This window comes from Mandrillus leucophaeus, unplaced genomic scaffold (genome assembly GCF_000951045.1).
Source record: "Mandrillus leucophaeus isolate KB7577 unplaced genomic scaffold, Mleu.le_1.0 Scaffold88, whole genome shotgun sequence".
NCBI classification, from domain to species: domain Eukaryota; kingdom Metazoa; phylum Chordata; class Mammalia; order Primates; family Cercopithecidae; genus Mandrillus; species Mandrillus leucophaeus.
In genome coordinates, this window is record NW_012109585.1 from 3964647 (window position 1) to 3979691 (window position 15045).

A 15045-nucleotide genomic window follows, 5' to 3' on the forward strand; every position below is an offset into this window, starting at 1 on the left:
GGCCTCCCAAAGTGCTGGGATTACAGGCTTGAGCCACCGCGCCCGGCCTGCTTTCAGTCTTAAGAACTTCCTTCAGTATTTCTTGTGAAGTGGATTGGTTAGCAACAGATTCTCTCAGTTTTTGTTCATTTTGGAAAGTCTTACTTTCACCTTCATTTTTGAAAGATATCTTTACTAGATATAGGCATTTTTGTTGAGAGGTCTTTTTTGAGCACTTTGAATTGTACCACTATCTACTGGTCTCAATTGTTTCTATTGAAAAGTCTGTTGTTAATCTTACCAAAGTTCTCTTGTAAGTGGTGATTTGTTTTTCTCATGCTGCTTTCAAGATTTTTGTCTTGTATGATGTGTGCGTTTGTGGATCTCTTTGTGCTTTTTGTTCTTGGAGTTTGTTGAGCTTCTCGTATTTGTGGATTATTGTTCTGCAATAATTGTGGGCAGTTTTCCTCCTTTTTTTTTTTTGAGATGTAGTCTCGCTCTGTCGCCCAGGCTGGAGTGCAGTGGCATGACCTCAGCTCACTGCAAGCTCCACCTCCCAGGTTCATGCCATTCTCCTGCCTCAGCCTCCCGAGTAGCTGGGACTTGGGACTATAGGCGCGCGCCACTACACCAGCTAATTTTTTTGTATTTTTAGTAGAGACGGGGTTTCACCGTGTTAGCCAGGATGGTCTCAATCTCCTGACCTCGTGATCCACCCATCTTGGCCTCCCAAAGTGCTGGGATTGCAGGCGTGAGCCACCACACCTGGCCTCCTCCATTATTTTATAAAATATTTTTCTATTCTCTCCACTCATTTTTGTATTCCCAGTATACATATTTTGGTGTTTCACATTTCTCTGAGGCTCTGTTATTTTTTTCATTCCTTTTACTTCCTATCCTTCAGCTTACATAATTTCTATTGGTCTTGTCTTCAAGTTCATGAATTAATTTTTCTGCCTGTTTAAATCTACTGTTGATTTCCTCTAGTGAATTTTAAAATTTCAGTTATTGTACTTTTCAACTCCAGAGTTTCCACTTGGTTCTTCTTTATACATATATGTAATTTATATCTCTTGATTGATATTCTCTATTAATATTTGATGTGACACTGTCATTATACCTTTCTTTACTTCTTTAATCATACTTTCCTTTAGTTCTGTGAACATATTCATGACTGTTATTTTGAAATATTTTTCTGCCAAATCCAACGTGTAGTTACTCTTATAGGCAGTTTGGGTTGCCTGCTTTTTTTCTGGTGTACGGGTCATATCTCATAGATTCCTTTGCATGCTGTGTAATTTTTGTTGGAACTTGAACATTTTAGATAGCATATTGTGGGAACTCTGGGTATGGAACCCCTCCTTCTGGGACTTGTTACTGTTTTTTGCTTGTTTCTATCATGGAGACTGGCTGAATTATTTTCATGGAGCCAATACTCCCAACCCCCCACCCCCACACACAGTATTAAACCTTTTTAGTTGCTCCTCAGGGAGGCATGGTTTTGGGTAGGCCCACAGTCACTCTGAGATGACAGTGGTATTGGTAGGGTTATCTTCCTTTCTTTCCCTGGCTACTCCTAGCTGTTAAACTCCACTCACTGATAGCTTATTGCTCTATTATTTTAAACATTGCCCTGGGACTTAAATAGCTCTACAAACTGTTCCAATCAAATTGTGGGTCCTTTGAAGGAGTAGTTTCTGTGCTCAATATTTAATATTTGTCCTGACCTCAGGAAAGCATCTGTGTTATTCCATGGTTCTTTCCCACAAGCTAGCTGGCCTATACTCTAGACTGTAGCTTCATTAAATTGATGAATCTCCACCCAGTTGTCTTTTACCACATTCTGTACTATTGTTGAGAACACCTTTCAGTTGGAACTTCTCTATACTCTGTTGCAAATGATGTCAGTTCCTTTGAAAGAGATTAGGAGCCATCTAATTTATGGCTTGCTTCTTCCCCCAGGCAAAATCTCTGAGCCCAGTTTCTGGATCTGGGTTGAATTCATGGTAATTTTCTCTCTAAGTTAATATTGCTGCTCTTAAGAGCTGGCTACTTAGTGAGATATGGAGAGCAGCAACCTGAGGTCCCTTCAGCTTGCTTTTCCTGGCATGAAACCTCTGCCTTATGAGTGGAGCAAGTGCAATTTGGGCCCCAGTATTCTCTGCACTGCATTCAAGGTAGAACCATTGTTCCATGAACAGGGGCTGGTTGGAGGAGTGTCTCCCTCCTCTTGACACTAATCACCCAGAACTTAGCCTCAGCAACAGGCAGCTGGGAGAATGATGAGAAATGGTGAAGTTCCACTTCTCCTGGGAAGAAAGCTCTTCAACTGGGAGCTGAAGGAAGAGGGAGCCCTAGAGTGGAGTCTTTGCCTCACCAGGCAGAGAGTGGGGAAGGAAAAAGTTGTCTTGGTTCAAGTACACAGACTCATCTTTCTTATACTGAAGTGCATAGTTTCTAGGGGATAAATAAATCTTCATTTTATGCTTAGCCTCAGGACTACAAGGACTATGTATATATATACATATCCTTTAAGTATTTGTATTTAAAAAAATAATTCTGAGGCAGGAGAATCGCTTGAACCCAGGAGGCGGAGGTTGCAGTGAGCTGAGGCTGCGCCATTGCACTCCAGCCTGGGCAACAAGAATGAAACTCCATCTTAAAGAAAAAAAAAATACTAGTTTCAATGATAAACTAGTAAGAGAGTAGGTCAGCTGATCTCTTCACTCTGTCATGCTAGAAGTTCATATGCCTGTTTGTTTTTTTAATCCTCTCTTACCCCTGCATGTTAAACCTAAGCTTTTTTGGATCTACTTTTCTTGATCAAGGCTTAAGTCTAATATCTTTACTTTCCTTAGTAGGTTAATTTTGTTTTCGTTTTTTCTACTGGACAGCTCTTTTTCTGCAAAATGTTGTAGTTGAAGTGAAGGGGAGAAGTTTTCTCTACAGCTAACTAGGACTTGCTCATATTTCAGAAAATCCCTTTAAGATTACTGCTGCAATGATAATTAACTAGACATGGTCTGTCTTCTATTGCTCTTTGAAAGGCCTGCCTAGATAATGCTTTAAATTTCTGCAGATAATGGCTTACCTTACTAAACTGTACTGTGAAATTTCAGGTCAAGCTGGGGAAAAGCGAACTGCTTTGTGTAGGAATGTTTTTAGTGTCTCTTTTAGTAGTGGAGGAGGTGCATAGAAATTGCATTCTGTGGAGAGAGTACTTAAAAATAATTAACTTTGGCTGGGCACGGTGGCTCACGCCTGTAATCCCAGCACTTTGGGAGGCCGAGGCGGGCGGATCATGAGGTCAGGAGATGGAGACCAACCTGGCTAACACGGTGAAACCCCGTCTCTACTAAAAATACAAAAAAATAGCCGGGCATGGTGGTGGGTGCCTGTAGTCCCAGCTACTTGGGAGGCTGAGGCAGGAGAAGAGCAGTAAGCAGAGATCACGTCACTGCACTCCAGCCTGGGTGACAGAGCGAGACTCCATCTCAAAAAAAAAAAAGAAAAAAAAAAAAAAACATTAAAAATAGTAATAATAATAAGTAACTTAAAGCTTGAGAGTTAAAACTTGTTTTTTTTTAAAATGTGAAAGCTCATACTTTTATTAGTCATCAGAAAGATGCAAACTTATATCACAAGGTGGTACCAGAATGGTTAAATTGAAAAAAAGACAGTAAATACCAATGTAAGTGGAGCATTTAGAACTCACATACACTGGTGGGGAAATGTAAACTTGTACAATCACTCTCAAAACCTGTTATTAAATAACAATTAAATTAAAACTTAACAATTAAAACTTGTGAAATAAGCAAGTTTATAAGTTACTATTATATCATCCATGGTTATAATGTAGATCTGAAAAACTATGTATTATAGTTAATTCCTTTATTTCTTAGGTCATTATCTAGCAGTGTACACACATACATACGCATACTTCTCCATCTTCTTCTTTTTGAACAGAAATAGGAGCATACTATATACATAGTATAGAATCTTGGTTTCCCTCCCCACTCTTCTTTATTTACTTATGAGATAATGTCTCATTCTGTCTCACAGGCTGGAGTACAGTGGCATACTCATGGCTCACTGCAGCCTTGATTTCCCAGGCTCAAGTGATCCTCCTGCGTCAGCCTCCCAAGTTGCTGGAACCACAGACATGAGCCACCAAGTCCTGCCACTTTTTATTTGTTTATATTCAGAGGCTTTAATTTTTAGACCAATTTTAGGTTCCAGAAGAATTGAACAGGAAGTGTAGTTTCCTTATGTCCCCTCCACCCTACTCTACACATTTCTCTATTACTAACATCTTGTATTAGTGTGGTACATTTGTTACAATTATGTACCAATATTGATACATTATTAACTAAATTCCATAGAGTTTACTCTGTGTTGTATTTCCTGGGTTTTGATAAATGTATAATGTCATGTATCCATCATTATAGTATCATACAGAATAATTGTATGGTCCTAAAAATCTTCTGTGCTTCATTTTTATTCTTCCCTCCTTCTCCCAAAACTCCTGGCAGCCATTGATCTTTTTACTGTTACTGTACTTTAGGCTTTTCCAGAATATCATATAGTTGGAATCACATAGTATGTAGCTTTTTCAGACTGGCTTCTTTGACCTAGCAATATATATTTAAGGTTCCTCCTTTTTTTTTTTGGTGTCTTGACAGCTCACTTCTCTTTTATTGCTAAATAATATTCCATAGGCCAGGCGTGGTGGCTCATGCTGGTAATCCCAGCACTTTGGGAGGCCAAGGCAGGCAGATCACAAAGTCAGGAGATCGAGACCATCCTGGCTAACATGGTGAAACCCTGTCTCTACTAAAAAATACAAAAAAATTAGCCGGGCGTGGTGCGGGTGCCTGTAGTCCCAGCTACTCGGGAGGCTGAGGCAGGAGAATGGCATGAACCCGGGAGGCGGAGCTTGCAGTGAGCCGAGATCGCGGCACTGCCCTCCAGCCTGGGTGACAGAGTGAGACTCCGTCTCAAAAATAATAATAATAATAATAATAATATTCCATTATATGTATGTACCACAGTTTGTTTATCCACTTACCTATTGAAGGACATCTTTATTGCTTCCATGTGTTGGCAATTGTGAAGCAAGCTGTTATAAGCATTCATGTCCAGGTTTTTGTGTGGAGAGAAGTGTTCTACTCATTTGGGTAAATCCCAAGGAAAGCAATTGCTGGGTCATATGGTAAGACTATGTTTAGCTTTGTAAGAAGCTGTCAAATTGTCCTCCAAAGTGACTGTATAATTTTGTGTTTCAACCAGCAGTGAATGAGAGTACCTGTTGTTTGCCATCCTCACCTGCATTTGATGTTGTCAGTATTTTGGATTTTAGGCATTCGTGTGTAGTGGTATCTCATTATTGTTTTAATTTGCAATTATCTGATGACATATGATGGCATCTGTTAATATGCCTCTTTGCCATCTGTGTATCTTCTTTGGTGAATTGTGTATTTGTTTATTTTGCCCATTTTTTAATTGGGTTATTTTCTTATTGCTGAATTTTAAGAGTTTTATGTATTTTGGATACAAGTTCATTATTATTTTGCAAATATTTTCTCCTAGTTTGTGGCTTGCTTTTCATTTGCTTAACGGTATTTCTCATGGAGCAGAAATTTTTAGTTTTAACGAAGTTCTACCCATCAATTTTTTCTTTTGTGAATTATACTTTTGGTGGTGTATCTAAAAACTCATTACCTAAGGCCATGTAGATTTTTTCCTATGTGATCGTCTAGAGGTTTTACAGTTTTGCATTTTATATTTAGGTCTATCATCCATCTTGAGGTAATTTTTGTGAAAGGGATATGATCTGTGTCTAGATTTAGTTTTTTGTATGTTCCAGCACTATTTGTTGAAAAGACTATCTTTTTTTAAAAAATTTAATTGCCTCTGTTCCTTTGTCAAAAATCAGTTGATCATATTTGTGCAAGTCTATTTCTAGGTTCTTTATTCTGTTCCCTTGATCTATTTATCTATTCTTTCACCAATACCATACTATCTTGCTTATTGTTTAAAACATCTTGAAGTCAAGTAGTTTTGATCTTTATTCTTTTTCAAATTGTGTTGGCTATTCTGGGTCTATTGCCTCTCTATATAAACTTTCCAATCAATTGTCAATATCTACAAAACTATTTCCTAGGATTTTTTTAAATTCACAGATTAAATTGTATGTATATATTGTGTACAGCATGATGCTTTGAGGTATAAATACGTTGTAAAATGACTAAATTTGGCTAATTTACGTATGTGTGTTACCTCACATAATTATCAATTTTTAATTTACTGGAATTTTGATAGGGATTGTATTGACTCATTACATAAAGCTTGGAAGAACTGACATCTTGACAATACTGAGTCTTCCTATCGATGAACATGGAGTATCTCTCCATTTATTTAGATCTTTGATTTCTTTTATGAATTTGCTTTTTTCTTTTGACAATTTATCTTGGACATCATTCCATTTCAGCACATATAGATAGATCTACCTCATCAATTTCTTTTTTTTTTTTTTTGAGACAGAGTTTTGCTCTTGTTGTCCAGGCTAGAGTGCAATGGCGCAATCTCGGCTCACCACAACCTCCGCCTCCCAGGTTCAAGTAATTTTCCTGCCTCAGCCTCCCGAGTAGCTGGTATTACAGGCATGTGCCACCACGCCTGGCTAATTTTGTATTTTTAGTAGAGACGGGGTTTCTCCATGTTGGTCAGGCTTGTCTCGAACTCCTGACCTTGTGATCTGCCTACCTCGGCCTCCCAAAGTGCTGGGATTACAGGTGTGAGCCACCGTGCCTGGCCAGACCTCATCATTTTTAACAGATGAATAATATTTTATTGTGGGTTGGTACAAAAATTTTCTTAGCCATTCCCTTATAGGTGGATGTTTAGGTTGTTTGCAATCTTTTTCTTCCACGAACAGTGCCGCAGTGAAATTCTCATGTAATTTATATTTATGCACACATGTGAGTATATCTTAGGATAAATTCCTAGGAATAAAATTGTACAATCAAAAGCATATACAATTTCAATTTTGGTGGCTTTTGCCAATTTTTCCTCCAAAGAAGTCATATAAGTTTACACTCCCAGAACAGTACTTGGGACTATTTCTTTCTGATAGCCTCACCAATATAGCAGTTACCAATTCTTATAAAGTTGGTATATGATCTACAATAAAAACTTACAAATGGGCCGGGAACGGTGGCTCATGCCTGTAATCCCAGCACTTTGGGAGGCTGAGGCGGGTGGATCACGAGGTCAGGAGTTCAAGACCAGCCTGGCCAACATGGTGAAACCCCGTGTCTACTAAAAATACAAAAATTAGCCGGGCATGGTGGTGCCTGTAGTCCTAGCTACTCAGGAGGTTGAGGCAGGAGAATTGCTTGAACCTGGGAGGCAGAGTTTGCAGTGAGCTGAGATTACGGCGCTGCACTCCAGCCTGGGTGACAGAGCAAGACTGTCTCGAAAAAAACAAAACAAAACTTACAAATGATACCACTTGTTTCTTTAGCCTTCTTTAAACATATTTTTAAGAATATATTTATATATTTCTACATGAAAAAGTGATTTGTTTTTCCCTGATCTGTTTCAGACCTGTGGATATCTGGGCTTTGGGCTGTATGATCATTGAGATGGCCACTGGAAATCCCTATCTTCCTAGTAGCTCTGATTTGGATTTACTCCATAAAATTGTTTTGAAAGTGGGTAGGTATTACTGAAATAGCATGAGTTACATGTCTAAAATAAATATTGCCAGATCAATTCTGCTTGATTTTCAAATTTAGCTATTCTGTGTAAGAACAGGGAAGCATATTGTTTTGATAGATGACAGCAGATGGGTTCCTTGGGCTGATAAAGAAGGCAGAAAATTCTCTGTTTTTGCAAATAATATTTTCTTTGCTAGGATATAAATAGCTAAGCCATGTGTTGATTGTTGATGCTAAGAAGAATAGTACAATAGGAATGTACTTTAATTTGTCTAAAAGTTGTTTTTAAATTAGGCTTTTTCAAATATTTGTACCTCTATATAAGGACTTCAAATAGTAGAGTTGAGTCAGATGCTTTTTTAAAGCACTGGGAAATAGAAAATTAATTATTTACTCAGAAACCACCCTTCTTTTTAAAGAAAACAATAATAGACAGCCAGATAGCTAAATAACTTATTCAAGAACATATTTGATGAAGGCTGGGCATGGTGGCTCATGCCTGTAATACCAGCACTTTGGGACGGCCAAGGCAGGCAGAGCACCTGAGATCAGGAGTTGGAGACCAACCTGACCAACATAGTGAAACTGCATCTCTACTAAAAATACAAAAAAAAAAAAAAAATTAGCCAGGTGTGGTGGCAAGCGCCTGAAATCCCAGTTACTCAGGAAGTTGAGGTATGAGAATCGCTTGAACCCAGGAGGCAGAGGTTGCAGTGAGCTGAGATCACGCCACTGCACTCCAGCCTAGGCAACAGAATGAGACTTTGTCTCAGAAAAAAAAAAAAAAAGAATATATTTGATGAGAGTTTATTTGATGATCTGCTTTGGCCACCAAAACATTATGATGGTTAGCCTTGAATGTGCTATTTCAAGGTTTGTGGGTTTTTTTAATTTTAAATTTTAATTTTTTTGAGACAAGGTCTCACTTTGTCACCTGGGCTGGAGTGCAGTGGTGCAAGCATGGCTCACTGTAGCCTCGACTTCCTGGGCTCAGGTGATTCTCCCACCTCAACCTCCCAAGTAGCTGGGGCTACAGGCATATGCCATCATGCCCGGCTAATTTTTGCATTTTTAGTGCAGCCAGGGTTTTGCCATGTTGCCCGCCTTGACCTCCCAAAGTGCTGGGATTACAGGCGTGAGCCACCGTGCCTGGCTAAGATTTATTTTTTACTATTCCTGACTGAGAAGCTTGAGGAGCTCTTTGTGTGGTGGGGAAGGTATGCATAAATTTGTAATTACAGGATTATGAGGAAGATACTATGAACAATTCTAAAAACAGTGAAACCTGGATAATTATTGATTTAAGATATAGTTTAGAGCCTTAAGACACCTCACTTTTTTGTGTCTTTTAAGAAGTTCTGGTTAAGAGATTAATATCAGAAGGAACCTTAGATGGTGGGGTTTAATCCTATCATTTCACAGAATGGAAAACCAAGCACAAAAAGGAAGGGATTTACCCAAGGTCACAGAACTAGTTATAGCAAAACTGCTAGAACTTAGTTCCCTCCACTCATATTTATAGTTCTTTCCGTTCTGCTACTACTCTAGCCTTGTTTCTTTTTTTGCAATATTTTGATTTCTACATACCTTTAATATTTTAGCTACTTTGAGTAAGGTTTCAATGTATTTTGCTGAGGAACACTTAATAGTAAAATCATTTGGATACCACATGGAAATGCATAAAAGTTGGAATGTGCATTTTCTGACAGCATTACATATTATGTCTTATAGTTTGGGAAAAGCAAGTAAACCTGGTGGTTTTATATCTTATGTTGCCTGTGGGCTATCAGCAGATACCTGAGGAAACCTCAATTTTTTATGACATGTTCAGATAGTTTTTATTCAACTTCAAAAAATTAAAAGACATAATTGATATTCTTCCTTATATCAGTTTTTAGTATCTAATGTAGATCACATAGCAATTTGATTATTTTGGTTATAGACTAATTTCTCTGTTTTTAAAATATACATTTTTTTTCTCTTTTCAGGCAATTTGTCACCTCACTTGCAGAATATCTTTTCCAAGAGCCCCATTTTTGCTGGGGTAGTTCTTCCTCAAGTTCAACACCCCAAAAATGCAAGAAAAAAATATCCAAACCTTAATGGATTGTTGGCAGATATAGTTCATGTATGTCTTTTTTTCCCCCGAGACAGAGTCTTGCTCTGTCACCCAGGCTGGGGTGCATTGGAGCAATGTCAGCTCACTGCAACCTCCGCCTCCCAGGTTCAAAAGATTCTCCTGCCTCAGCCTCCCAAGTTGTTGGGGTTACAGGCGCCTGCCACTGTGCCTGGCTAACTTTTGTATTTTTAGTAGAGATGGGGTTTCACCATGTTGGCCATGGTTGGCCAGGCTGATCTGGAACTCCTGAGCTTAGGTGATCTGCCCACCTCGGCCTCCCAAAATGCTGAGATTACAGGCGTGAGTCACCGCGCCCAGCCAGTTCATGTATGTTGAGAAATTAAGAATTTATATCTGAGAAATTTGCATAAATTATAATACAGTTTTAAATTATCACTTTAATGAAATTCCAAAAGGATTCCTAAAGTAATGTAATCTGTAGAAAGTTATGTCTTTAGTACAGAGAAATTAAAATTCATAGACTGTCAGAGCTGAACGCCCCCTAAGATAACTATGTTCATTATATTTAATTTATCTCTATTTTAATGATAATTAGGTATAAACTGGAGAAATGGGCCAGGCATGGTGGCTCACGGTGTAATCCCAACACTTTGGGAGGCCGAGGCCAGCAGATCACGAGGTCAGGAGATCGAGACCATACTGGCTAACATGGTGAAACCCCGTCTCTACTAAAAATACAAAATAATTAGCCGGGCATGGTGGCATACACCTGTAGTCCCAGCTACCCGGGAGGCTGAGGCAGGAGAAGCACTTGAACCTTAGAGGCCAAGGTTGCAGTGAGCCAAGATCAGGCCACTGCACTCCAGCCTGGATGACAGAGAGAGACTCTGTCTCAAAAAAAAAAAAAAAACTGGAGAAATTCTAAGGACTTACTATGTTTATCACTACCTTTTAACATTTAGTTTAGCCCTGTTAGGGACATATTTTTTGTACTAAAATATCTACAGGACCTCAGCAGCTATAGTTTTAATGTCTGAAGATACACCAAGGCCAAAATCTGTCTTGAACTGGAGAAAATGAAAACATTATATAACTCCTTTTTATTATTTTAAAATTTAATTTTTTATTTATTATTTTTATTTTTGTTTTTGTTTTTTTTGAGATGGAGTTTTGCTCTTGTTGCCCAGGCTGGAGTGCAATGCTGCGATCTCGGCTTACCACACCCTCTGCCTCCCGGGTGTGGCATGAGGCATGCCTTGGCAACATAGTAAGATCCTATCTCTAATCAAAAGCGTAGGGTGTCATGGTACCCACTTGTAGTCCTAGCTATTTGGGAGGCTGAGGCAGGAGGATCCTTTGAACCCGGGAATTTGAGACTGCAGTAATTTATGCTTGCAGTACCGCACTCTAGCCTGGGTGACAGAGCAAGACCCTGTATAAAAAAAGAAAAAAAGAATCCTTAACCTGTGTGTCAACTAAAATATTTCTCTTATTGATTTGTGAAAAAAGCACATTAATCTTTTGTCATAAGTTTTGCAATACGTTTGCAAAACTTGCAATATGCTTTTTTTTTTTTAAACAACTAGAATCATCCAATGATTTGGAATGCTACATTTATCATAGACAAAAAGCTTATACATGTGTGAGTTTGTTTCTGTTACATTGATTTTTCTCTTTATTCTAGAAGTAGTACAACTTTGATTTATTATTGTAACTTTAAAATGCACCTTGATATCTGATGTAGGGCACTTTTTTTCCTAGATATAAATTTTCTAAACAATGTTATTGGGGTATAATTTATGAACAGTAAACTACACATACTTAAAATGTACAATTTGAAGAGTTTTGATACATGTATACACACATGAAACCACCACCACAGTCAAGATATCTAACACACACACACACACACACACACACACACACACACACGATACCTAACATTTCCATCACTCTCCAAAATTTCATTGTGTCCTTTTACAATTCATCTTTTCTTCCATTTCTGTCCCCAGATAACCACTGATTTGCTTTCTCTTCCCATAGATTAGTTTGAATTTCCTAGAATCTTATATAAATAGAATCGTACAGTAGGCACTCTTTCATGTCTGGCTTCTTCCACTCAGCATAATGGTTTAGAGATTCATTCATGTTTTTGTATGTATCAGCAATTTGTTCCTCTTTTGCAGAGTAGTAGTTCATTATAGGACTATACTACATTTTAAAAAATCCCTTCACTGTTGTTGGACATTTGGGTTATTTCCCATTTTTCGCTATTACAAATAAAGTTGCCATGAGAACATTCATGTTCGTCTTTGTGTGGAACACACAGTGTATTTTCATTCCTCCAGCAGAAATATCTAAGAACAGAATGGCTGGGTCATGGGTAGGCATATGTTTAATTTTTTAAGAAACTGCCAATCTGTTTCCCCAAGTGTCATATTTTACACTTTCCAAAGTAGGGCATATATTTAAATTTACTGAATTATATTTGCAGAAGGACTGCCTCTAATTGTCTGCCTCTATGATTTGGTCAGACCTTTTAGCATTTTTCATATTAAGTTTTAGTGATAGATTACCATTATGTTCTAAAATGAGCACATATTTTTAACTATTTTTGTTTGTTTGTTTTGTTTTGATTTTGAGATGGAGCTTTGCTCTTGTTGTCCAGTCTGGAGTGCAATGGCACGATCTTGGCTCACCACAACCTCCTGCCTCCTAGGTTCAAGTGATTTTCCCACCTTAGCCTCCCGAGTAGCTGGGATTACAGGCATGTGCCACCACGCCCGGCTAATTTTGTATTTTTTTTTAGTGGAGACGGGGTTTCTCCGTGTGGTCAAGCTGGTCTCTAACTCCCAACCTCAGGTGATCCACCCCGCTTGGCCTCCCAAAGTGCTGGAATTATAGGCATGAGCCACCACGCCTGGCCAACTAGTTGCAGTCTTAAAGACTGCCACATCATTAAGTAGGTAGTAGACTTAAATAATTTCTCTTTGTGAATCAATGTTTTTTATTTTGGTTAAAAAAAAAAACCCACATAATATGGAATCTACCTTCTTACAAAATTATTAAGTGTACAGTATGGCATTTTTAACTATATGCACATTATAGTACAGCAGATCTCTAGATTTTTTTCTGTGAATCAGTTTAAATATGCATTTTGAAATAGAAACATAGTATTATATACAATTATCTTGGATTTGCTGGATTTTAATTGTGGCTCCTCTCCTTATGAGATCTTAGACAAATTATGTGATCTCTCTGGGCCTCAGTCTCCTCATCTGTATAATGAGGATAATAATAATATTTACTTTGTAGGATTGTTGTTGGGATGGAATGGAGAAAAAGACTGGAGCATTGTCTGGTATGTAGTAAGCATCAATAAAAGTTACTAGTCAGGCATGGTGGCATGTGTCTGTAGTCTGAGCTACTCAAGAGGCTAAGGAAGGAGGATATCTTGAGCCAAAGAGTTCAAGGCTCCAGTGAGCTATAATTGCACCACTGCACTCCAGCCTGGGCGACTGAGTAAAAGCCTGTCTCTAAAAAATTTTTAAAAACCAAACATGTTGGCTCTCTTCCGTAATTCCAGCAGTTTAGGAGACTAAGGCAGGAGAATCACTTAAACTCAAGAGTTCATCAGCCTCACAACATAACAAGACTCCTATCTCTACAAAAAGAAGTTAACTATTATTGTTTTACCTCCTTTCACAGGAGGAATGAAAATTATAAAGCAGGTGCTTTTTATTCAAAACTTGTCTTCAATATTTTGATTAAAGAAATGTGTTCCATTTATAATTATTGTTATTTAACTACATACAGATTTGTTATGTACAACTTAACATTCAAAAACTTCCTTCCATATTTTGTTTGTTTGTTTCTATACCAAGAAAGGGAAACAGAAAAGAGCTGATTTAATAATGGGTTATTGAAAGATTTAGGGACTTGAATATTTGCAAAATGGTATTATGCTATAGAAAGAGTGCTGGATTAGGAGTCAAGACAACATTGGTTAAAACTCTTGTTTGGCAAACTACTAATCATGCTTCCAGATCTGTAAAATGCAAATGATTATACATGAACTTTCCACCTCGCAGGGCAGAAAAGAGGATCAAAATGAGCTAATTAATTTTTGCTAATTTCAGCAGAAACAGACTGACCTCTGTTTTGGCTAGAATCATGGGACATTTAACCTATAATAATGTTCTGCAAGTGCAAATTCCTTAAGGAAATAAACAGTCAGAACTTACTACCAGAAATTCCTGAGGTCTAATTCCATCTTTTCAAGAATGCTTTTTGATCTGGATAATTAATTACTTCTTAATTTGTAAAATAAATTTAATTTTTACCATATGGAGCCCTGTTGAGAGCTCACTTATCATTACAATCTTTTTCCTTTCCTAGGCTTGTTTACAAATTGATCCTGCTGACAGGATATCATCTAGTGATCTTTTGCATCATGAGTATTTTACTAGAGATGGATTTATTGAAAAGTAAGCATTTTGAGTGAATGTGGACTTTTTAAAAGCATTTTGTATTGGGAAATTTTGCTAGCAGGAAAATTGCTGTATAGGTTACTTTTACATAACAAATATTCAGTTTAACAAAAATTTATTGAGTTATTGTATCAGGTATTGACTAGAAAGATAGTAGACTTAACAAGTGTCATGAATGAAAAGCCTAATAATAGGATGCGCACAATGGCTCACACCTGTAATCCCAGCACTTTGGGAAGCTGAGGCAAGCAGATTGCTTGAGCCCTGCGGTTCACGACTGGCCTGGGCAACATAGGGAGACCCCTGTCTCTACAAAAAATACAAAAATTAGCAAGGTGTGGTGGCACACGCTTGTAGTCCCAGCTACTCGGGAGGCTCAGGTGGGAAGATGGCTTAAACCCTGGAGATAGAGGTTGCAGTGAGCTGAGATTGCACCACTGCGCTCCAGCCTGGGTGACAGGTTGAGATCCTATCTCAAAAAAAGAAAAAGAAAAAGAAAGTCTAATAATAAAAAGTAATTGCAGCTAACATTCATTACACAGTTACTATGTCCTAGGCAGTGTGCTCAGCTCTTTACATACTACAGTTTCAGTGTTATCATAGACCAGAGATAACATTAAATAAGCAATCAGTACTTCTTAGCTTTATTCCTGTTTGGACCCCTGACTCAGAGAATAGTCTGGTTTTTCCTCTTCTGGTGACATTCATTTATCATAATTAGCATGCACTTCCCAAATGATTTTTTTTTTTTTTTTTTTTTTTGAGACAGAGTCTC

At 38.0% G+C, this 15045-nt stretch overlaps 1 protein-coding gene across 3 annotated transcripts in view; it reads left to right on the top strand.

Annotated features, from left to right (window-relative positions):
- CDKL3 (cyclin-dependent kinase-like 3) overlaps positions 1-15045 on the top strand; it is an 89352-nt gene that overhangs the window by 56321 nt on the left and 17986 nt on the right. For all 3 annotated transcript variants that reach the window (XM_011969233.1, XM_011969230.1, XM_011969232.1), the window contains 3 exons: positions 7586-7698; positions 9689-9828; positions 14179-14267. In XM_011969233.1, coding sequence (XP_011824623.1) covers positions 7614-7698; positions 9689-9828; positions 14179-14267 — 314 coding nt within the window. In that variant the 5' untranslated portion in view covers positions 7586-7613. The remainder of the gene's footprint in view (positions 1-7585; positions 7699-9688; positions 9829-14178; positions 14268-15045) is intronic.